At 42.1% G+C, this 24,491-nt stretch overlaps 1 protein-coding gene across 1 annotated transcript in view; it reads left to right on the top strand.

Moving 5' to 3' along the window:
* Nucleotides 1-1,350: 1,350 nt before the first annotated feature.
* Nucleotides 1,351-24,491, top strand: part of adprs (ADP-ribosylserine hydrolase) — a 40,263-nt gene continuing 17,122 nt past the window's right edge. The window contains exons 1-3 of the mRNA XM_041212714.1: nt 1,351-1,543; nt 4,760-4,856; nt 14,877-15,084. Coding sequence (XP_041068648.1) covers nt 1,369-1,543; nt 4,760-4,856; nt 14,877-15,084 — 480 coding nt within the window. The 5' untranslated portion in view covers nt 1,351-1,368. The remainder of the gene's footprint in view (nt 1,544-4,759; nt 4,857-14,876; nt 15,085-24,491) is intronic.

The raw sequence follows: 24,491 nt of genomic DNA, 5'->3' as shown, positions 1-24,491 counted from the left end.
ATTAAAGGAAGTCAAACGGAGGGATGTGGTAAAGGCAGCTGATCGGATTGTTTGGATCTTCATGACAAAAAAGTCTGTGAGTTCCTTGCACTTGCTATTAGGAGTAGAGGTGAAGGTGATGTGAACATTAACAGGGGTTGCAAAAGGCAGTTTGCAATAAAGAAGCCAATGTTAAGCTCCCACAGCAATCCTTCAGATAGTTTTATTTCGAGTGCATAAAACTCTCTAGAGAACTTATCTCATCAGTTATCCTTTTTATATAACCAAATAGGTACTTAGGTTTGTAACTAATAATTAGCAATTGAACTCCTTTAACTGCTTCCTTCCCCAAGACCTTTCCCCATTGCGCCTTTATGGCGTCCAATAGTGAGCAGTTTTAGCAGGCAAGAGTTGAACCTGTTACTTTATATGGTCCAGTTAGATGTGGTGGTGGATGGCTAAACCAGTTGTCTGCCATATCCTTTCAAGCTTGTGTTTCTTGACTTATGGGAGTAGGGATGATTGTCAAAGGGAATGGTCAGAGTAAGAGAGAGAGAGAGTAATGGCTTTATTGGGGATTAGGACATCTTGTGATTGAGTAAGTTAGTAACTACAGAAATGCAGCGAACAGAGGGCCTAAGGCTAGATAGTTGGAATTTTGAAAGTGCAGTCATAGGTGAATTGAGGATTTTTTTCCCCCAGGGACGGATATTGAAGGTGGTTGGGGTGTGGAAAAGGGATGTGGCGAGTTATACAAGGAAGTGTTCAGAGATGGACCTCTTGTGATAAATGAACATAGTACATCAATAATATCTAGCTTCATTTAAGGTTGTTATACCTTAATCTCCTAAATTGAGTTTCATTCATGCTTTTTAAAAGCGTTGAGTCTTTCTTCGGTATCTCCTTTCAACATAACCGTGGTGCCAATAACCGCTTCGCTGCTAAGCTACCCCGGCACCACAGTTACTCTCACGTTACACAGGATTTTACTCCAATGAATCGCCAAAAGGATATTCCCTGTTGCGTTCAGCACCCAAACTTAGCCAATTAACTCAGCCACAGGGGACCTCGAGAAAGGTCACCACCGGGGTCATTAACCGATTCTCATTCAAACCGCTTCAACATTCGCATCCCTCCGACCCCTCAACACCCAACCCCTCCCCCCTCCCCGGGGCCAGGCAGCGCAAGTTTTGTCGCCCTTCCCGCCAATCCGATTGGATAATATTCCGACCACCCACCGCCCGCCACCAGGTTTATTCTCTGATTGGTTACCGGTTCGTGTTGTTTGTCGCTCTGCTGGTTGTGATTGGGTATGCCCACCGCCAGTCAGCGCTCCTCTTACCCTCCCCCCCCACCCCCCCATCCCTTCCTGTTTCTACTCCAACCAAGATGTCGGCGGTGTGCAAGGTCCTGGCTCCGCCCAGCCTGTCCCGGTTCTGCGGGGCAATGACTGGGGCGTTGTTGGGGGATTGTATTGGTGGGGAGTTCGAGGGGAAGGAGCTAGTTAGAGTGCAGGATGTGATTGAAGCTGTCCGCGCCCTGGAGGAGCAGAGGCAGGAGGAAGGTAATGATGCCACTGAGTATTGCTAGGGCAGTGTATGTAGAACACCGAGCTGTATTTTTTTTTAAAGACTGTGTAACTGGTTAAAGCTCTTTTTCAGTATTTAGTGCACTGGAGCACACTAACTCGGGCTTGGGTGTGTTTTGATGCTTTTCAAGTCACACTGATGTTCGTAACCTTTACTCACAGAACATGCAAATGTTTGTTCTCCTTCCACACCTGGTGTTAAAACCTGTAGAAACGCATTCGCTCTTTAAAAAGAAATCTCTACCGTTTTTCTGCTTCCCCCCCTCCCCCCCACTTAGTGCTTTACTTTTTGGCTATAGCATCATTTGATAAAGGTTTGCAGATGTAAAGGCACCACAAGAATTACTGTTGAATAGGTTTTGTGTGAAGTTTAATTTGGATGGTTGGCGTCTAGTTTTAGACTGGATGGTCCAGTTACTGAGAGAATTTCTAAAATGCTTTCTGGATGCAGTGTTTTTAGGAAACCCTTTGTTTTTCTGTCTACTTCTGTGAGGAATGGTATCATTTTGAATTTTTTTACTAGAAAAGTAAACAGTTAAAACTCTGCCCTGCCCCTTTTCTCTGTTTTACAATCTGGAAAAGGCCTTGTGCTCAATTGATGTAAATGAATAGTCTGTGTATTTGATGTTATAAAGTTTTGACCTGTTGATGTGAAGAATGCAGATGTTGTGTATGGCCACACTAGCTTGTAATCTCCATGTAAGGGCAGCTTTAACTTTTTAAATGGCTTTCCCACATAATAGGTGCAGCAAAGGGAAATGGTACATTGTTTTTAATAGTGGCCAATTCCCTCTGTGAAGATGTCACTACCTGTATTTAGAATTTCAGTATTGGTAATAAACAATACAAAGATAAAATCCCTGAAATCTGAAGTAAAAACAGCAAATGCTGGAAATACCTAGGGCATCCCCTCTCCATCTGGGAGATAAACAGGTAACGTTTTGGGTAAACCTTTCAAGCTCTGAAAGGTCAAGAGGGGCAGCAGGATTTAAACCAACACAGGCAGGGAAGGGCAAAAGAACAAGAAAGGCCTTTGATAGGTTGGAAAGCAGGAGACACTAAATGACTAAAGGGATGATGGTGCACAGCTAAAGATGATGGTAAAGGGATAAGTAAAGAAACAACTGATAGTTATTCTGCCATTCCTTATTACACCTTCTCCAGACCTATCAGATGCTGTTTGAAAAGCTGAGGGCAGAGATTATGATCCGAACTTGGTGCTGAGGTTGTAATGTGCCGAATCAAAAGATAAGGTGCTTTTTTTTTTGGTTGCCCGACTGGTTCATTTAGGCACACGGCCATCCTTGCATGGTAACATAAATGGACTGATTTGTGTGTGGCCTGTGTGAAAACTTTCTATTGAGGTAACATTGGTCATGAGTGTTTAATTGTCCACCACCAACTGACAGAAAGAGGAAGCTCCATCAACATCCCAACCTCAACGATGGAAGAGCCTGGTATATGATTGCAAAAGACAAAGCTGAAGGTTTCAACCATCTTCAGCTAGAAGTAACGAGTGAGTGATTAATCTCAACCTCTTCCTGAGGCTCCCACGATCATCAGGCAATTCAGGTTACACCACATGATGTAAAGAAATGATTACACTGGATGCAGCAAAGGCTATGGGCCCTGGCATCGTATTAGCTGTAGTGTTGAAGAGCTGTCCTCCAGAGCTAATTGTGCCTGTAGCCAAACAGTTTTAGTACAGCTACAAGACCTGACAGGCTTGGCCTAAATAGCCAAGTGGTTATGGTACTGGGTTTGTAACCCTGAGATCAAGAGTTCAAATCTCACAATGGCAAACTATGAAACAATGTAACTTCATCTGAAACAGATGGAAACATGTTTGTACTCGAAAGAGTATCAAGAGTTCAAATCTCACAATGGCAAACTATGAAACAATGTAACTTCATCTGAAACAGATGGAAACATGTTTGTACTCGAAAGAGTTACAAGACCTGACAGTGGGAAATTGCAGAGTTCTGTCTTATCCACAAAAAGTAGCGCACAGCCAATTGAGTTAATTACCACTCCATCAGCATACTCTCAATTGTCAGCAAAATAACAGGTGTTTTCAATATTGCTGTCAAGTGGCAGTTACCAATAACCGTCTCACCAATCCCCTTCTTGGTTTAAGATCTGTCAGGACCACTTAATTCCAGACCTCATTACAGCCTTGCCCCAAATATAGACAGAAGAGCTGAATTGCAGAGGTTAAGTGAGAGTGACTGCCCTTGACGACAAAGCAACATTTGACTGAGTGTGCCATCAAGTATAATTGAAGTGAGTGGGAATCAAGGGGAAAACTTTCCACTGACTGGGGTCAGGCCTAGCACAAGGCAGATGGTTTTGCTTGTTGGGAGACCTTGTCTTTACTTTAGGACATTGCAACAGGAGTTCTTTTGGGCAATGTCCCAGACCCAACCATTTTCAACTTCATTTAACAATTTATCTTCCATCACAAAAGTCAGAAACTGGGATGTTTGTTGATGATTGTACAGTGTTTGGTTCTGCTTGTGTTTCCTCTGAAGCAGTCTATGCCCAGGCTTGGGTTGAGAAGTAGCAAGTAACATTTGTGCCATGGCAATGACCGTTTCCAGCAAGAGAGTCTGATCATCCCTCCTTGATATCTAGTGGCACGACCACCTTTGAATCCCCTACTGTCAATATCCTGGAGTTCACCATTGACCAGAAACTGCATTAATACTGTGCTACAAGAGGCTGATCCTAGATGCTTAGCTGCTTGACTCCAAGAACCAAGCAGCACAGTTTTGCTGTTTTTCCATCTGTGTGCTCTGCCATCATGTTTGTTTGGTATTGGAATAGAGCAGACAATTGTAAAGTTTTAAAATAGAAACACAAAGCTGGAAATACTCAGGTCGGGCAGTGTTTGTGCAGAGAAAGAAGCAGAGTTATCATTTCAGGTTATTAACCATTTTGCTTCATTAACAGTACAATATACTAAGTGGGATGGCTTCTTGTCACTGTACCTGTACTTATCAGCTTGCAAGAACGCTTCAGGTCCCATTTGCTATTTATATGGATGTGGTGGACATTTTGTGTTGTGGCCAAGCACTAACTGGCACTGTACTCTGAGGTTAGTGTTTTATTTGTGTTAGAGTTATATTTGTGTGTTTTCTGTGTCTTTTAGTTTCTCAGCAAGTTCTTTTAGACAATCAATTTATTTTTCAGGTTCTTTAGTGTATTCAGACGATACAGCAATGACGAGGTGTGTGGCACAGTCACTGATAACCAAACAAGACTTTGACGAAGTGGATATGGCTAAAAGGTAACATGTTACTGCATCCAAAGGGATAAAATACTGTACTGCAGAGATCTTAAGTTGTCCTGTGGCATGGTGTTCTGATTTGAACCCAAAAGCCATTGTAAATACACTAAACTCTTAGCTGATTTCCTACAAAACACTGCTGGGGGTGTATTGCCTATCAGTCTGTTACAGTTGCTGTGACATTGTGAGCTTTGAATTTTATAATGGAATGGAACGAAAAACATTTTGTCTCTGAGGAAAGTAGTTTTTGTCTCTTCATATTGTATCTATTTGTAATTATTGTGCTTCCATGCCATACAGCCACTTACAGTTCTGCGTTTTGACGTTGCAAAGTTAGTGTGTGATTGGACCCTTCACTCATTTATCACAGCCAAAAACAGGCATTTGGTTAATATTTTTACCTTGCACTAATAGACTGAAGCTTCTATGTTGCACTTCTTGGTTGGTGAGGCTCCCTCTTGAAAGTCATTTGTTAGTCTTATTCTTGGATTTCTTGTGCTGCTGGATAAAAATGAGCAACATGCATCAAGATTACTGGAACTGGCTTTGAAAATGCACACAGTAAGATACACCAGGAGGGTATGGACTGGTTCGCTTTGTTTGCTCTTCCTGCAGTGTTTCCACTTCCTGAAGTGGAAGAGGGAGAATGGTGGTGGGGATGGAAAGAAAGAAGGAAAGACAATGAGTAGCATAAAATGAGTTGTGGAAGAGTGTCCGTGATATTTTGCATGGATTTGCATTTGGAGGATTGAAAACAAAAACCTATATTTGCCTGCTCTGCAGAGCAGTACTTGGGCATTTAAACGGGTTGATTGAAATTTTTGGTTAAACTCTGAAGAGGCAGTGATGGAGTTATAATGTCACTGGACTTGTGACCCAGAAGCCTAGGTTATTGCTCTGGGGGTCATGAGTTCAAATCCTGCAATGGCAGCTAGTTGAACTTAAATTCATAAAATCTGGAATTAAAAGCTCATCTCTGTAATCGTTACCATAAAACAATTGTTGATTTGCCTTAAAAACCCATCTGGTTCACTAATGCCTTTTAAGGAAGGGAATCTGTCATCTTTACCTGGTCTGGTGTACATGTGATTCCAGATCCACAACAACTCTTAACTGCCCTCCGAAATATCCTAGCAAGCCACTCAGCTCAAGAGCAATTTAGTGATGGGTAACAAATGCTGGCCTTGCTTGTGACACCAATATCCCATGAAAGGATAAATTTAAAAGGTAACCATAGACTAGAAGTATAATAGGCACTGTATCTCCTATTATATAAAGAGAGACTTGCATTTATAAAGCGTCTTTCACAACCTCGATGTACCAAATCACTTCACAGCTAACGTACTTTAAGTGTAATTGCTGTTACAATTTAGGAAATGCGGCAGCTGATTTATACATAGCAAGTCCCCACAAACAGCAATTAAGCAATGTGATTCGGGGATAAATATTGGCTGTGACATTAAGATTTCCCCCCCTCCACTCTTCAAATTAATGCATCACTTATCTCCATCTGAGTGCGCAGTTTGGTTTGACATCTCACCTGGAAGATGGCTGCTCTGACAGCGCAGCACTTCCTTTGGTACTGCAGTGGAGTGTCAGCGCAGATTTTTATATTCCAGTTCCTGGAGTGGGACTTGAACCCATAACTTACTGACTCAGGAGAGAACTGACCCACAGTTGTATCCTTTGTGTTCTCTTTTCTAAATCCTCCTTCAAATTTTTGATTTTAAAATAATGCAAAACAAGCATTAACTATGTTGACCAGTGAAAGGTTTATTGAATAAGTGAAGTTTTAAATACTTTTTCCTCCAGAGAAAATACTGTTGAGAATATTTGGCAGGTGATTAAATGAATTTCCCCTTATTTGTTTTGGCATTTGGAATAAAAAGCCACCAGGAGATAAAAACACAACTGGATGTTTGGGCTGTACATATGCATTGCTTTTGGCTCCTTTAGTAGAGAAATCATGTAAAATTAAAAGACCCTTGACTATAGCCTACTTTTTATATGGCTTAGAACTAGGTTCTAGTGTTCTATTATTGGCAATGATTAAGTACTGTACATGGAGCATGTTGCACAGGAGACAATTGGTGATTTATATCACGCTAGCAAGGGTAACACAATAACTGACATATACAGGCCATTCTGAGGAGTGTAGGACAAAGCCAAAAGTATCACCTGTACAGCATTCTGTTTCTACTATCTTTGGTAGAAATATTTTTCAAGATTCTTTATGGTTTTAGTGAGGCATATAATCATTAAAAAAAAACTTGATTTTTGTTTTCAATTAGGTGCAATAACATCCCCAAATGATTAATGCATTTTTCTCTTTGTTTCACATTTCTGTTGATTTCCTCCTCCGCAAAATTTAAGTTGACTTCCTTACTGAAATACAATACTATCCTTTCTGTCTTCCCTCTGTCTCCGCAACTGAGCATTTCTCATTGTGATTTCAATCTTCACCTGAATTCTTCCCGCCGCCTCTGACCTTGGAACATTCCTGTCTTCAATTAAACTCATTTTGCATGCACAAGTCACCCATCAAGGTCTGTGCACTGATAAAGAACTACGAGAGCTCGAATATTTGTCGTTTCTTCCATATATTATTCAGCCCACCTTCAGTCCCACTTTTCTCATCATATGTACGTAGGCAAAACCCTCCCTCAACTTTCCTATATTGCAACAATGACCACATTTCAAAAGAATTTCATTGGCTGTTAAGTGCTTTGGGATGTCCTGAGGTCATGCAAGGCATCAAATAACTGCAAGTCTGAATTTCTTTCTCAATACACACCCTCCAGTTCCCAACTTTTGAATTTTTTGCCCTCTATGCATCAAGCTATCTTGTTCCTATCTTCAAAATCCTTGTGTCCATCTAGTCAATCACTAACCCCCACCATCCCACTTAACCCTAGTGGTTCCCCGGGCAAATTTGCCATTTTCAACCTTCCAAGTCAGAGCTTCACAATCACAGTGCAGAAGAGGCCCTTTGGCCCATCGATTCTGCAATGACACGTGAGAAACACCTGGCCTACCTACTTAATCCCGCTTACCAGCACTTGTCCCATAGCCTTGAATGTTATGATGTGCCAAGTGCTCATCCGGGTACTTTTTAAAGGAAGTAAGGCAACCCGCCTCCACCACCCTCCCAGGCAGTGCATTCCAGACTGTCACCTCCCTCTGGGTAAAAAAAAGCTTGTGGTTTATTCATCAGCTATTAGATTGTGTTGCTGTGTTTTCTGTTCTTAGTTAAAAATGTCTGTTGCTTCAGGATCATCTTGGAGGATGGAGACCATTCCAGGCTCTTGACCAACTCTTGCTCTGAACTCCCACCCCTTTTAACATGAATTCCTGGCCCCTATGCTGGTTTACACAGTTGTACCCTTTTCATAGGCATTCGCCATCTCCCCTTCAAAACTGCCTTCACACCTCAAAAGAACTCATCCTGGTCTATTTGTCCTTTCCAAGTCCCACTCCATTTCCTTGTTCTGGTTGTTGTTACTGATTCAGGTATGTCTTAGATATCCTCTTGCCATCAGTGATGTAAGTTGTTCCCTTAGTCAGTCTGAGTGACATATAATGAAGTTGGTTCACGCTGCCTTATATCCACCAAATCACAGTGAGGTCAGCAAAGAAGGACAGCTTGCTTTAAGATGTACTTTGATAAGAGTATCTTGCTGCAATGTTGATTGCAGCAAAATATCTTGCATTGTCACCATGTTTGTGAATAACTTGGGCAAAAGGAGAGACCTGATGGATAAGCATTGTACTGAGGCAACCATGAGAAAGTAAATCAGTTGGCATTAATATTTATGGGGAACTTAGTGGTACTGTGGATTATAGTGTGCAGCCCAGTCATTCCTGGGATCTGGTTTTGTGGGAGGGATGTGATGAAGAGTCTCTGCAAATTAGAATTGTCTCTTGAGAAATAAATTTTGTGCAGGGTTAACCCAGTTTGTAGTAGTACAATTCCAGATTGTAAGACTACTGCATTTAATTGGACAAAAATACATGGCCAATACAAAAGCAAAATACTATGGATGCTGGGAATCTGAAATAAAATCAAAAACTGCTGGAAATACTGCGGTCAGACAGCATTTGCGGAGAGAAACAATGTTTCAGATCAATGACCTTTCATCAGAACTGAAGAAAGATAGAAATTTATTAAGTTTGGGCAGAGGACAAGGTGTGAATGGCCACACAGTAGTTGTCTGAATGCAACATGAAGGGATAAAGAAAGAAATGAGACACGACCAAACCAGCAAAAAAAAAGCACTGAAGAAGAGGGAGGCCGAGGTATGATTTTAAAATTGCTGAACTCGGTATTGAGTCTAGAGACTGTAGAATACCAAGTCGTATGATGAGGTGCAGTTCCTCAAGCTTGTATTTGGAATACTGTAGCAAGCCATGTTTAAGAATATCTGAGTATGTGCAGTGGAGAATTGAAATGACAAGTAACAGGAAGCTTGGGGGCATTTGTTTCTGCTAAATTGTGTGGCCGCGCAGCAGCAGGGAAGTCATTACATAGGCTGTGCACAAGTTGACGCCTTTAAATTGCTGTGCGTGCACGGTCGTACAAAAAAATTAAAGGAGTCGTGCACATAAATTGTCTGCGCACTCCAAAAGAAAAATTAGGAGAAGAATTTCTTGTACCCCATTTATATTGTGGTACTGCTTTCCATAATATAAGTTGGTTGTCTTGCTGCTGAACTTCAAGTCACAAGCATGTCATAGTGAGTTGGCAATGGAGTGAAATGAGAGCAGACTAAATAAGAACTTCTAAAATGGGAATTTCAGATGCAGAGTTGGAAGGACATGATAAGCTTTATAGGCTAAAGTAGAACAAACTAAACCTCAACCAGTCAGTAGAGGAAGGGACAGTGATGTGCTCTTCCTGCAAGATGGAGTTTTTAACACTAGGTGTTGACTCGGGCAAACATGCCCATGGGAAGTTTCACCAGCGCTCATGGCTCAAGCTCAAAATTTCATAATTTGAGAAGGTGACCACCTGGAATCACTGGGAAGGAGAGCAGTTTTTGCCATGTGAGTTTGTGAGGATGGTCACACTTATGTGAAATGAGGAAGGAAAGTGGGTGACTTTGAGGGTAGGTAAAGGCAGGAAGGATAAGTTAGAACAGGTGCGCTTAATGCAACTTAGGCTCACAGATTTGAAGCTTTTGCTTTTTGAGAACCCTTGGCAGGTGGAAGGCAAGATTGGCACTTTGATTGTAGAGCAAGAGTAGAGTATTTTATATGAAATATAAAAAAAAAAAGGATTAGGGAGGGACAAAATTTAAAAGTAAAGTTAAAATTCTTAACTTAAAAGAAAAAAAACTCCAATTCCATGGATAGATGTTAGAAACTAATTTTAATTGAAGAGGTCAATGTATAAGGGCTATAAAAATAAAAAGAAAGTAGAAAATAGAGGATAAGAACAAAGAAAAGTACAGCACAGGAACAGGCCCTTCAGCCCTCCAAACCTGCGCCGATCATATTGCCCATCAGCTAAAACATTTTGCACTTCTGGGGTTCGTATACCTCTATTCCCATCCTATTCATGTATTTGTCAAACTGCCTCTTAAACACCACTATCGTACCTGCTTCCACCACCTCCTCTGGCAGCGAATTCCAGACACTCACTACCATTTGTGTAAAAAAAAAAAACTTTCCCTGCACATGTCCTCTATAGTTTTTTCCTCTCACCTTAAATCTATGTCCCCTAGTAATTGACTCTTCCACCCTGGGAAAAAGCTTCTGACTATCTACTCTGACCATGCCACTCATAATTTTGTAAACTTCTATCAAGTCGCCCCTCAATCTCCGTCGCTCTAGTGAGAACAATCCGAGTTTCTCCAACCTCTCCTCATAGCTAATAACCTCCAGACCAGGCAGCATCCTGGTAAACCTCCCCTGCATCCTCTCCAATGCCTCCATATCCTTCTGGTAATGTGGCGACCAAAATTGCACGCAGTATTCCAAGTGTGGCCTAACCAAGGTTCTATACAGCTGCAGCATGACTTCCCAGCTTTTATACTCAATACCCTTGCCAATGAAGGCAAGCATGCCATATGCCATCCTGACTACCTTATCCACCGGCGTTGCCACTTCAATGACCTGTGAACCTGTACACCCAGATCCCTCTGCCCGTCATTGCACTTAAGGGTTCTGCCATTTACTGTATAATCCTTGCCTGTATTAGACCTTCCAAAATGCATTACCTCGCATTTGTCCGGATTAAATTCTATCTGCCGTTTCTCCATCCAAGTCTCCAACCGATCTATATCCCGTTGTTTCCTTTGACAATCCTCTTCACTATCTGCAACTCCTCCAACCTTAGTGTTGTCTGCAAACTTACTGATTAGCCCAGTTACATTTTCCTCCAAATCATTTATGTATACTACAAACAGCAAAGGTCCCAGCACTGATCCCTGTGGAACTCCACTAGTCACAGCTCTCCATTCAGTAAAGTACCGTTCCACTGCTACCTTCTTTCTTCTATGACCAAGCCAATTCTGTATCCATCTTGCCAGCTCACCTCTGATCCCGTGCGACTTCACCTTCTGTACCAGTCTGTCATGAGGGACCTTGTCCAAGGCCTTACTGAAATCCATGTATATAACATCCACTGCCCTTCCATTGTCGATCATCTTTGTCACTTCCTCGAAAAACTCGATCAAGTTTACGAGACATGACCTCCCCTTCACAAAACTATGCTGCCCCTCACTAATAAGCCCATTTGCTTCCAAATGGTAGTAAATCCAGTCATGAAGAATCTTCTCCAATAATTTCCCTACCACTGATGTAAGGCTCACCGGCCTGTAATTTCCTCAATTATCCCTGCTACCCTTCTTAAACAATGGAACAACGTTGGCCATTCTCCAGTCCTCTGGGACCTCGCCCATAGCCAGTGAGGATGCAAAAATTTCTGTCAAGGCCCCAGCAATCTCCTCCCTTCCCTCCCTCAGTACCCTGAGGTAGATCCCATCTGGCCCTAGGGACTTATCCACCTTAATATTCTTCAAGACGCCTAACACCTCTTTTTTGATCTCAACATGATCCAGGCTATCTACACACTCTTCCCTAGACAAATCGACCGCTAAGTCCTTCTCTTTGGTGAATACTAATGAGAAGTATTCATTTAGTATCTCTCCCATTTCCTCTGGCTCCACACACAGATTCCCACCTCTGTCCCTGAGTGGGCCTGTCCTTTCCCGGGCTGCCCTCTTGCTTTTTACATATGTATAAAAAGGCCTTGGGATTTTCCTTAATCCTGGTTGCCAGTGACTTTTCATGACCCCTTTTAGCCCTCCTGACTCCTTGCTTAAGTTTCTTCCTACTTTCTTTGTATTCTCCACGGGCTTCATCTGTTCTCAGACTTCTAGCCCTTACGAATGCTTCCCTTTTCTTTATGACTAATCTCACAATATCCTTCGTTATCCAAGGTTCATGAGACTTGCCATGCTTATCCTTCATCCCAGCAGGAACATGCCGGTCCTGAATTCTTATCAACTGACGTTTGAAAGCCCCCCCTCCCCCCACAACATGTCAGTTTTTGATTTGCCTTCAAACATCCGCCTCCAGTCTAGATTCCTCAGTTCCTGCCTAATATTGTTATAATTAGCCTTCCCCCAATTAAGGACCTTAACCCGAGGACTCCTGTTATCCTTATCCACCAGTACCTTGAAACTTACTGAATTATGGTCACTTTTCCCAAAATGCTCCCCTACTTTGACCACCTGGCTGGGTTAATTCCCTAATACCAGGTCCAGTATTGCCCCTCCCCTAGTTGGACTATCTCCATTTTGTCTCAGGAAGCCCTCCTGGATGCACCTTACAAATTCTGCACCATCCAAACCCTTAACACTAAGTGATTCCCAGTCAATATAGGGAAAGTTAAAATCACCCACCACAACAACCCTATTGCTTTTACATCTTTTCAAAATCTGTCTACATAGCTGTTTCTCAACCTCCCGCTGGCAATTGGGAGGCCTTTGGTAAACCCCCAACATTGTGACTGCACCCTTCCTATTCCAGAGCTCTACCCATATTGCCTTGCTGCATGAGCCCACCAAGGTGTCCTCCTGTCGTACAGCTGTGATATTCCCTTTAACCAGTAGTGCAACTCCCCCACCTCTTCTACATCCCTCTCTAATCAGCCTGAAACATCTAAGTCCTGGAACATTTATCTGCCAATCCTGTCCATCCTTCAACCAAGTCTCTGTAATAGCAATAACATCATAGTCCCAAGTACTAATCCAAGCTCTAAGCTCATCTGCCTTGCCTTTTATACTTCTCACATTGAAACAAATGCGCATTTCAGACTCCCAGTCCCAGTGTGTTCAGTAATTTGGGAAGCTGTGAATGAGGGCAAATTCAGGAAGCATTAAAAAGAAACAATATTTTACAAATATGTCAGTAAAAAGATAATAGCCAATAGTGAGATGGGATTCAGGAAGGTATGTTTTTGCGAGGGATGGGGGGAGTTATTGTCAATTTGTAGATCAGAAAATGGCAGAAATATCTAAGTACTTGAATTAATCATTAAGTGAAGGATATTGGTGGGGAGTTCAATTTCAATGATTTGGATTCAGATCTAGAGTGAGTAATGTCAACATTTGTAATGATACCAACATAGGTATAGCAAATTATTTTGAAGATCAAAGGAAGCTGCACAGGATCATTGATGGGGGGGATGTGCTAAAATATGGCAAAATAGAACTGTAAATAAAAGTAATTATGCTCTGAATTGAAATAAGCCTGATATTGTGGAAGAGCAAAGCAATTTGGGGGTTCGTACTTACAGCATATTAGGGGCAGTATATTGTGTTATGAAGGGTGTAAAAAGAATAAATAAATATGGAATCATTAGATATAGAACAAAAAGCCAAGAGGCAATCAGTGATGAGCTTAAAAAATCTTTAAGATCTCAGTATAATATGCCCTATTTGATTTCACACTATAGGAAGCATGCCAAGCTTTAGGTAGTATTGTGTAGATTCATTAGGTTGCTACCTAGCATGAAGAAATAAAACTATGAAGGCAGACCTGAAAAATTGGGGCCAATTGTTTAGCATAATGCAAATTACAGGTGACGTGACAGATTGTAGTTATGAAAGGATGGAAAAGGGTGAATAAACTTTTCAGTTCTTAAGGAATCTAGAACAAAGAACCACAGATGTAAGATATTTGGGAGATGGGGCAACAGAAATTTCTTTACATAGTTACAAGGTTGTAGAAGTCACTTCCAAAGTTGGTGGTTGAAGCAGAAACTGCCAATATTCAAGATTAGATTAAGTACGTGGATTAGGGGAAAATAGATGAAGGCATTTGGGAACAGGACAGTAAATCTGATTAGAGTTATTTGCTCATGAAGTGTAAATACAGATTTTGACTAAATGGTCTAGTTCTGTGTTCTGATATTGCTTAAGTCAAGAATGTGACTTTAGAGCAGCTGCATGTGTGTATCTTGTTCATACAGTTAGTATGAAGATCAAACACTCATTAGTCATTATGGCTACCATTCTCTCCAGTGGTGGGACATGTTCCATATAAGTCAGCAATAACAAAAGTGGATTTCTGACCTCTGAATAGATTAACCATTCAGTCCAATTGTGGCTAGATGAAAGATGGAATCAGCAAAAGTACTTGTGGTGGAACCTGCTCATCATTTTCAATCCTGGTACCTAGGGCAAATTACTCCTAAGAAAAGTTTTAGTTTCTATTGACAGATTAGTTACAAGATTGCCTTTGGCATTTCTACTGTCTGAGGTAACACTATAAGGTGAATGCTTTTGGAGTACAGCATTATGGGGAGCATTCACTGTTTTAGCGAAGTGCATACTGGTGACCAAACTGAGAACCATTAACAGTGCTGATAAACTTGCCCTAGATACAAAAAAGTTTTTTTTTTTCTGATGAGTGTAATAGTTTTCAACTATATGTTTGATTTTAATCATCTGTGTGTTATACTGTTTAAAGTTTATGAAAGAACAAAAGTATACTTTTTCTTTACCACCTTAGGTTTGCTGAGGAATACAAAGCACAGCCAAATCGAGGGTATGGAAGTGGTGTCATTCGTGTATTTAAGAAGCTTCTAAGTCCAAACTGTAATGATGTGTTTAAACCAGCAAGGGAACAGTTTAAGGGAAAGGGCTCCTATGGAAATGGAGGTGCCATGAGGATCGCCCCAATTGCCCTGGCATATCCAGATATTCAGGATGTTAAAAAGGTCAGACTAATGGAGCTTGTGTAATTTACTTTTGTTCAAATAAGATAGATTTTATTATTGATTTGCTTTCTTTCTCCTCTTCTCTTCCTTCCACCCTCTACCCCTTTAGCATCAATGGTCCACCCTCCTTGGGCAGAATAATTCATTGTTTAAACATTTTTATGATTATTTCTCTATCACCACTGGGTGCTCTTCCCCAACCTCTAAGAAAAGGAAGCCCTGTTTGTTCACTTGGCCACTATGCTTTTGTCTTGGCTTACTGTTGACAATCTTCTGATCTAGTCAACCAGACTATAATATATAATGGGGTTGAGACAATTATGGAAGCCATGTATGATGGGATGGCAGCGGCAGGAAAGGAATGAAGCTCCTTTGGCTGGCCTTTATAATTAATCTTGTGCTAATTGTACATTTATGTTTTTGTTCACTTGCCAGAGTTTATCTATACTAGTGGATCACCTGGGGCATTGCTTATGGTAAGTCAGATGGTGGTCTGTTTTTGAAGGCCAGGAGCATTATTTCATGTAATGCCCAAAGTACTAATATAAGATGGAGCTTTCAAGTCATAAGTCTAATTGCTATTAAGTAAACACTACCCTAGAATTTGAAAATGAGAAACCCCTTCAGATCTTCTAATTTCAGATTGGAAGGTACTTTAAACTTCCGTGTTTCAGGCTAGCGGCTCTCTTAATTTCAAAGCTGGTTTACGTTTGTAATGAATTGTGACCTTTGGTATGTGACAGAGGTGAGCCAATCTATACTTTTATTTATATAATAGTGGATTTGGTGTGTCATTGTTAATAGTGAGTTAGAGGCAGTGCAGCTGTAGTGAGCAGAGGGTATGAGGAGAGGAACACATCTGCAGTTAAGAGTCTGGGAAGTTTTAGGATCTCCCTGCTGACGGTGAAGTATTTTTGATTGGTTACTGGAAACCTAAATAAAAACAGTGGTTTCTTCAATGTAAATGGACAATCTGGGATTATTACAAAAATATAGAAATCATCATAAAATGTAATCTTTCTACTTAGAAATTCTCATGCGTAGCAATACGAGAAGAGCTTGTAAATAGTAACCCTTATTTTTGTTTTTCAAGAAAATGACCCCCAAAATGTTGACATTGATATTTTACCCATTTTTGTTCCATACATTTAAAAAACAAAGTTACTGTATTTAAAATGGGCATTTCAACAGTAAAAGGCCTTTGGGACTGGGACTATTGGAAGTTCTCGGGGAGAAATATAGAGCCAGCCCATGAATCTACAAAACCTACACGTCCAATCCTGGAATGAGGTCAACCAGTTTCGTTCAAAGTGAGTCAGCTGCAGATTCATAAGCTATAAGCTATTCAGAACTGAACAACAAAGACAGCATTTCACCTTCAGTAGTTTATCTGCTTGAATATACTGCACATATGTATACTCCAAACAATGCAGCAAAGGCTGTTGAGAGTCCAGCAGATTCCTAAACAAGTCGGAAGAATTATAGCACTTTTCACGACCTCATGATGGTCTGAATAATGTACTTTCCTTTAAATCAGTCTTGCCATGGATGATAGCGATAAAAGGACAGAACCCACCCTGATACATTGGCAGCATTGTTTTATACCTGGGCCTGCAACAGGTGTCAGAAATTCACAACAATCAGGGGGTTATAACAAAGGAGTCAACTGAAAAAGGATCAGTAAGGGGTATGAGGAGATAGGCAACTACACCTGAGTGAGATGGAGACCGACTAAGTAATGAATTAGGTTCACTTAGGAATTTGGTGCACGGAGGGGGGGAAAGACTATGGTATATGAGAATTATTCTAAGTTAGTTCAGAAAGTAATTGATTAAGCTAGCTAAACAACATAGAGCCCATATAAGTGGCGAGAGTTTACAGATAAAATCTGTTTGACGTCACAGGAAGTATAGGCCTTTCTGGACTCGGCATAGGAGACAATTGGTGAATGACAGGTAAGTTATTATATCATATTGTAGTAAACATTTTATATAAAGTTTAAGGTATGAAGGTGCACCATGGCCATGTGGAATGTGCATCCTGCAAGATGTGCGAAATCATGCAGACAGATTAACTACATTTGCAGGAAATGTCACCAGCTACAGAAACTTGAGCTCCGGGCTGCAGGACTCGAGCAGCATTTGGAGTCACTGGTGTATCTGCAAGGCTGAGGATTGTGGATAGCGCGTTTAGAGAGGTGGTCACACCACAGCTAAGATGTATGCTGGCAGAGGGAATGTGTGGCCACCAGAGTATCTAAGAGAAACAGGCAGGTAGTGCAGGGACCCCCTGAGGCTATTTTGCCCTCTAATAGTTTTTCCACTTTGGATACTGGTGAACGAGATGATTCCTCAGAGGACTGCAGCAAGAACCAAGGTTGTGGCACCACGAGTGGCTTAGCTGCACAGGAGGGGAGGAGGAAGAGCTATTGTGGTAGGGAATTCTATAGTTAGGGGAGCAGGCAGCAGTTTCTGTGGCCGTAGACATTACTCCATGTTGGTATGTTGCCTCCCTGGTGCCAGGATCAAGGATGTCACAGCGGCTCCAGGATATTCTTTTGGGGGAGGGTGAATAGCCAGAGGTCATGGTCCATGTTGGGACCGATGACATAAGTAGGAAAAAGGATGAGGTCCTGAAAGCAGATTTTAGGGATTTAGGAAGGGAATTAAAATTAGGACCTTGAGCAGTAGTCTCAGGATTACTCCTAATGCTACATGCTAGTGAGCATAAGAATAGGAAGATTGAGCAGTTCAACATGGGGCTGGAGAAATGGAGTAGGAGAGAGGGCTTTAGATTTCTGAGGCTTTGGGACTGGTTCTGGGACAGGTGGGATCTATACAAGAAGTATGGGTTACTCCTTATCAGGACTGGAACTAATGTCCTTGTGGGGAGACTTGCTAGTGCTGTTGGGAAGGGTTTAAACTAGACTGAGGACAAATTCAGAGTTGAGTGGAGAGGAACTCGCAGTGGGAAGTAGAGAAGTATTAATATATCAGAGTGCAGTATCAAGGCAGATGGAATAGTTGGAGAGTTTGATAAAATTAGAGTAGGCAATAAGTGGTTGACAAATGCAGTTATGATATTGCTATAACAGACCTTGCTCAAAGAAGGGCAGGACTGGGTGTTAAATACTTTGTACCCAGGAATATTCAGGAGAGACAGGAAAGGAAGAAAAGGGTGGGCAGTGACAGTATTAATACAAGATGACATTACAGTACTGGAGAGAGAGAGGGGTCAAGGACAAAATCTCCCTTGCTAGATGTAAGGAGTGAAAAAGGTGCAATAACATTGATTGGTGTAGTGTATAGACCACCAGCTAGTGGAAGGGACGTAGAGAAACAAATCTGCAAATAAATTAGAGGTGCAAGAATTAGAGTAATTTTAGCAGGGGACTTCAATTATCCAAATATAGACTGGGTCTGGAATAGCGCAAAGGGACAAGAAGAGCAAGTTCCTGGAATGTGTTCAAGATAACTTTCTGCAGCAGTATGTTTCTGGTCTACTGAGGGAAGGCACTGTTGGACCTGGTTCTGTAGAATGAGTTGGCCCAAGTGGATCGAATATCAGTGGGAGAGCCTCTAGGGGACAGTGACCATCGTATCATAAGGTTTAGGTTGGCTGTGGGAAAAGGACAAGGAACGTTCCAGAGCAGGGATAATTAATTTGGGGAAAGCCAACTTTGATGGAATGAAATCATCTAAGCTATGTAAACTAGAATCAAGTGTAGGCAGAAAAGATGACTGAACAATGCCTGTCCTTTGAAGTAGCCCAATGTCAAGATATTGTAAGTCTAGAGCACCTTGGATGACAAGAGAGATGGAGGTGAAGATGAAAAGGAAGAAGTGTGTGTATGACGTGTCAGGTAGAAAATACAATGGAGTATCAGGCTGAATATAAAAAGACCAGAGGGGAAGTGAAAAATCTAATAAAAGCGAGGAGAGAGCATGAAAAGAGACTGGCAGCTAATATAAAAGGGAGCCCAAGGTTTTCTTTAAGCATTTAAATAATAAAAGGGTGGTAAAAGAAAGAATAGGGCCAATTAGGGATAAGAAAGGGGACTTGCACGTGAAGGTCTTCTACAAGTACTTTACAAAGGAAGATGATGCTACCCAGGTTGAGTTGAGAGTGGAGGTAACTGGTATGCTAGAAGAATTTACATTCGAGAGAGGAGGTTTTAGGAAGATTATCTTTACTTAAAATTGATAAAGTGCCAGGACTGGATGAGATAAGTCCAAGGGTGCTGAGGGAAGTGAGAGTAGAAATTGCAGAGGCATGATTGATCTTCCAGCCTTCCTTAGAAACACCTGGTGCCAGAGGACTGGAGAATTGCAAATGTTACACCCTTGTTCAAAAAGGGGTGCAAGTCAGTCTGACTTCAGTGGTAGTGAAACATCTGGAAACTATTGTTCGGGACAGAATCAATAGTCACTCAGACAAGTGCAGGAATAATTAAGGAAAGCCAGCCATGGATTCATTAAGGGAAAATCATGTTTAACTAACTTGCTGGAGTATTTTGAGGAAGTAACAGAAGGTTGATAAGAGCAACGTTGTGGAAGTGGTGTATATGGATTTTCAAAAGGCATTTGATACGGTGCCACAGACTTGAGTAAAATTCTAGATCATGGAATAAAAGGGAAGAGATGGGGAAGCTGTGATGTATTGGTATTGTCACTGGACTAATAATCCAGAGACTCAGGGTAATGCCCTGGGAATCTGGGTTCGGATCCCGCCATGTAGAAAATTTCTGTGGTCTTGTGACGGACAGTAGCATCTTCATCCTTCAAAAGGAATATCAAGTTCTCCAAACAACCGGCCTCCACCGCCGTGTAAGCTAGCTTGGGGCCATGGCAGATGGTGGAGTTTGAATTCAATAAAACTCTGGAACTAAAATTTGAATGATGACCATGAAACAATTGTTGTAAAAACCCAGCTGGTTCACTAATGTACTTTCGGGAAGGAAATCTGTTGTCCTTACCTGATCTGGCCTACATGTGACTCCAGACCCACAGCAATGTGGTTGATTCTTAAATACCCTATGAAATGGCCTAGCAAGCCACTCAGTTGTATCAAGCTGCTCCAAAGTCTTAAAAAAGGAATGAAACCGGACCTGGCATTGACCTAGGCACCAGAAACGACAACGGCAATCTCAGCCCTGTTGACCCAGCAAAGTCATCCTTACTAGTGCCAAAATTGGGGGAGTTGACTCAGACGAGTCAAGCAACAGCCTGACAGTCATTCTCACGGAATCATATCTTAAAGACAATGTCCCAGACGCCACCATCACCATCCCTGCTATGTCCTGTCCCACCGGCAGGAGGTGGTGGCACAGTGGTATACAGTTGGGAGAGAGTTGCCCTGGGCATCCTCAACATCGACTCTGGACCCCATGAAGCCTCATGGCATCAGGTCAAGCATGGACAAGGAAACCTCCTGCTGATTATCATGTACCGCCCTCCCTCAGCTGATGAATTGGTGCTCCTCCATGTTGAACACTACTTGGAAGCACTGAGGTTGGCAAGGGTGCAGAATGTACTCTGGGTTGGGGGTCTTCAATGTCCATCATCAAGAATGGCACGGTAGCATCACTACTGACCTAGATGGCCAAGTCCTAAAGGACATAGCTGCTAGACTGTGTCTGCAGCAGATGGTGAGGGAAAAACATATTTGACCTCGGCTGCATGAACCTGTCTGCTGCAGATAGGTCACAGCATAGTCATGGAGACAAAATCCTGCCTTCACATTGAGGATACCTCCATTGTGTTGTGTGGCACTACATTGTGCTAAATGTGATAGATGTCGAACAGATCTAGCAACTCAAGACTGGCCATTAGCAGTAGCAGAATTGTACTCGACACAATCTGTAACCTCATGGCCTGGCATATCCCCCATTCTACCATTACCATCAAGCCAGGGAATCGATCCTTGTTCAATGAAGAACGCAGGAGAGCTTGCCAGGATCAATACCAGGCATACCTAAAAATGAGGTGTCAACCTGGTGAAGCTATAACACAGGACTACTTGCGTGCCAAACAGCACAAGCAACAAGTGATGGACAGCGCTAAGTGATCCCACAACCAACAGATCAGACCTAAGCTCTGCAGTCCTGCCATATCCAGTCGTGAATGGTGGTGGACAATTAAACAACTCGCTGGAGGTGGAGGCTGCACAAATATCCCCATCCTCAATGATAGAGGAACTCAGCACAGTCGTGCAACAGATAAGACTGAAGCATTGGCTACAATCTTCAGCCAGAAGTGCCAAGTGGATCTTCTGGAGGCATCTCTGTCTCCCCCGGAGGTCCCCTGCATCACAGATGCCAGTCTTCTGCCAATTTGAGTCACTCCACATGATATCAAGAAATAACTGAAGGTGCCAGATACTGCAAAGGTTATGGGCCCTGACAATATTCTAGCAATAGTACTGAAGACTTGTGCTCCAGAACTTGCTGTGCCCCTTTCCAATCTGTTCCAGTACAGCTACAACACTGGCATCTACCTGGCTATGTGCAAAATTGCCCAGGTGTTATGACTGGTAAAGTGGAGTTATTTAAAAATCCCAGAGGAAACTTTAAACAACTGTCATAACCTATAATTTTAAGTGTTATGTTTGAGATGCGACCTTAAATTCCGGAATCAGACCATCAGTTTTTGAGGCTTTGCATTAAACTAATTGAAACATTTTATTAATTTACACAGGTTAAAATATGTACACAGCTACAAATTACTACTATCATAGCTTTTAACCAATGCCCAAACTAATCTCCATTAAGGCAATAGCAAATGACAGACTTAACCAAACACCAGACAAAGCATTTTTACCGTACGAATTCAAAATGAAGTTCTTTTCACTGTGGAGCCAGTTGGAGGCTTGCAGCTGCCTTTTGATCTCATATTGCCTCTGCTGTGTACACCTGAAAGCTATTGAAGTTATACCTACCAGCCCCATTGAATGATAATTCTCATTGTATCAACAACCTCTTTGAACATCACCTTTTAACAATGAAACCCCTTTCATAGTACCAGTTTTATTAGTAATATAAACATATGGCTTGGTATCTACTAGATAGATGTCAAGTTTTCACCCCACTTCTGAATGCTCTATTCAAAAAACGCAAATACACATATCTGTCTTCCATGTCAAAACTAGTCAAAGCACCCAGACTAGCTGGCTTTAATCCAATTAAAACAGACCCGCAGACTAAAAAATTATATATTTTAATAGCTTCATGACACCAGGTATGTCCTGTATATACCCACACAGGACAATTCCAACCTGGCCAATTGCTGCCCCATCAGTCTACTCTCAATCATCAGTAATGAAAGGGGTCATCAACAGTGCTATCAAGTGGCACTTGCTTAGTAATAACCTGCTCACTGACACCCAGTTTGGGTTCTGCCAGGGCCACTCAGCTTCTGACCTTATTATAGTCTTGGTTCAAACATGGACAAAAGAGCCAAACTCCCAAGGTGAGGTGAGAGAGACTGCCCTTGACGTCAAGGCTGCATTTGACTGTGTGTGGCATCAAGGAGCCCTTGCAAAACTGGAGTCAGTGGAAATCTGGGGAGAGGGGGGTGAAACTCTCCACTGGTTGGAGTCATACCTAGCACAAGGAAGATATGATTGTGGTTATTGGAGGTCAGTCATTTCAGCTGCAGGACATCACTACAGGAGTTGCTCAGGATAGTGTCCTAGACTCAACCATCTTCAGCTGCTACATCAATGACCTTACATCCATAATAAGGTCAGAAGTGGGTATGTGAAATCATCAGCAAACAAACGTTCACCATTTGCAACTCAGATACTGAAGCAGTCCATGCCCAAAAGCAGCAAGACCTGGACAACATCCAGGCTTGGGCTGACAAGTGGCAAGTAACATTTTGTGCCACACAAGCGTTAGGCAATGACAGTCCACAACGAGAGAATCCAACCATTGCCCCTTGATGCTCAATGACATTACCATAACTAAATCCCCCACTGTCAACATCCTGGGGTTTACCATTGACCAGGAACTGAACTGGACTACCCATATAAATACTGTGGCTACAAGAACAGCTCAGAGGCTAAGAATTGTGTGACGAGCAACACACCGCCTGACTCCCCAAAGCCTGTCCACCATCTACAAGGCACAAGTCAGGAATGTGATGGAATGTTCCCCACTTGCCTGGATGAGTGTAGCTCCCACAACACTCAAGAAGCTTGACACCGTCCAGGGCAAAGCAGCCAGCTTGATCGGCACCTCATCCACAAACATTCACTGCTTCCACCACTGACGCATAGTAGCAGCAGTGTGTACCACCTGCACTATGCACTGCAGGAATTCACCAAGGCTCCTTTAGACAGCATCTTCCAAACCCACGACCACTATTATCTAGAAGGATAAGGGCAGCAGATAGATGGGAACACCACTACCTGCAAGTTCCCCTCCAAACCACTCACCATCTTGACTTGGAAATGTATCGCCATTCCTTCGGTGTCGCTGGGTCAAAATCCTGGAACTCCATCCCTAACAGCACTGTAGGTGTACCTACACCACATGGACTACAGTGGTTCAAGAAGGCAGCTCACCACCACCTTATCAAGGGCAACTAGGGATGGGCAATAAATGCTGGCACAGCCAGCAACGCCCACATCCCGTGAATGAATTTTTTTTTTTAAAAAGGCACTTGGATAAGAAATTGGTTGACAGGAAACAGTAGTGGTTAACAGATGTTTTTCAGATTGGAGGCAGGTTTGTGGTGGAGTTCCCCAAGGATCAGTGTTGGGACCATTGCTGTTGCTGATGTATAGTAATGCCCTGGACTGTAGTGTTTAGGGCATGAATATCAAACTTGACAGATAATATGAAAATTGGAAATATTGTCAACTGTGGTGAGGATAGTCTTGAACTTCAAAAGGATATAGATGTGTTGGTGGATTGGGCAGACAAGTGGCAGATGATGCTCAGTGCAGAGAAGTGTGAGGTGATTCATTTTGGCAGGAAGAATATGGTGAGATAGTATAAAATACAGAGAAACTCTAAAGGAGGCACAGGACCAGAGGGACTTTGGTATATATGTTTATAAGCCATTGAAGATGATAGGACATGTTGAGGAAGTAGTTAATAAAGCCTAAGATACTATATGCTTTATTAATAGGGGCACTGAGTACAAGAGTAAGGAGGTCATGTTGAACTTGTGTAAGACAGTAGTTAGACCTCATCTGCAGTACTGTGTCCAGTTCTGGGTGCCATACTTGAGGAAGGATGTGAAGGCATTTGAGGGAATCCAGAGGAGATTCACAAGAATGTTTCCAGGGATGAAGAACAGTAGCTATGAAGATAGATTGGAGAGGTTGGGACTCTTTTCTTTCCTTAGAGAAGAGGGCTGTGAGGAGACTTGGTAGAGTTATTCAAGATCCTGAGAGGCATG

The sequence above is a fragment of the Carcharodon carcharias genome, chromosome 19, assembly GCF_017639515.1.
Source record: "Carcharodon carcharias isolate sCarCar2 chromosome 19, sCarCar2.pri, whole genome shotgun sequence".
Taxonomy (NCBI): domain Eukaryota; kingdom Metazoa; phylum Chordata; class Chondrichthyes; order Lamniformes; family Lamnidae; genus Carcharodon; species Carcharodon carcharias.
The sequence above is the reverse complement of the archived record's forward strand: the minus strand, read 5'-3'. Positions and strand labels throughout refer to the sequence as shown.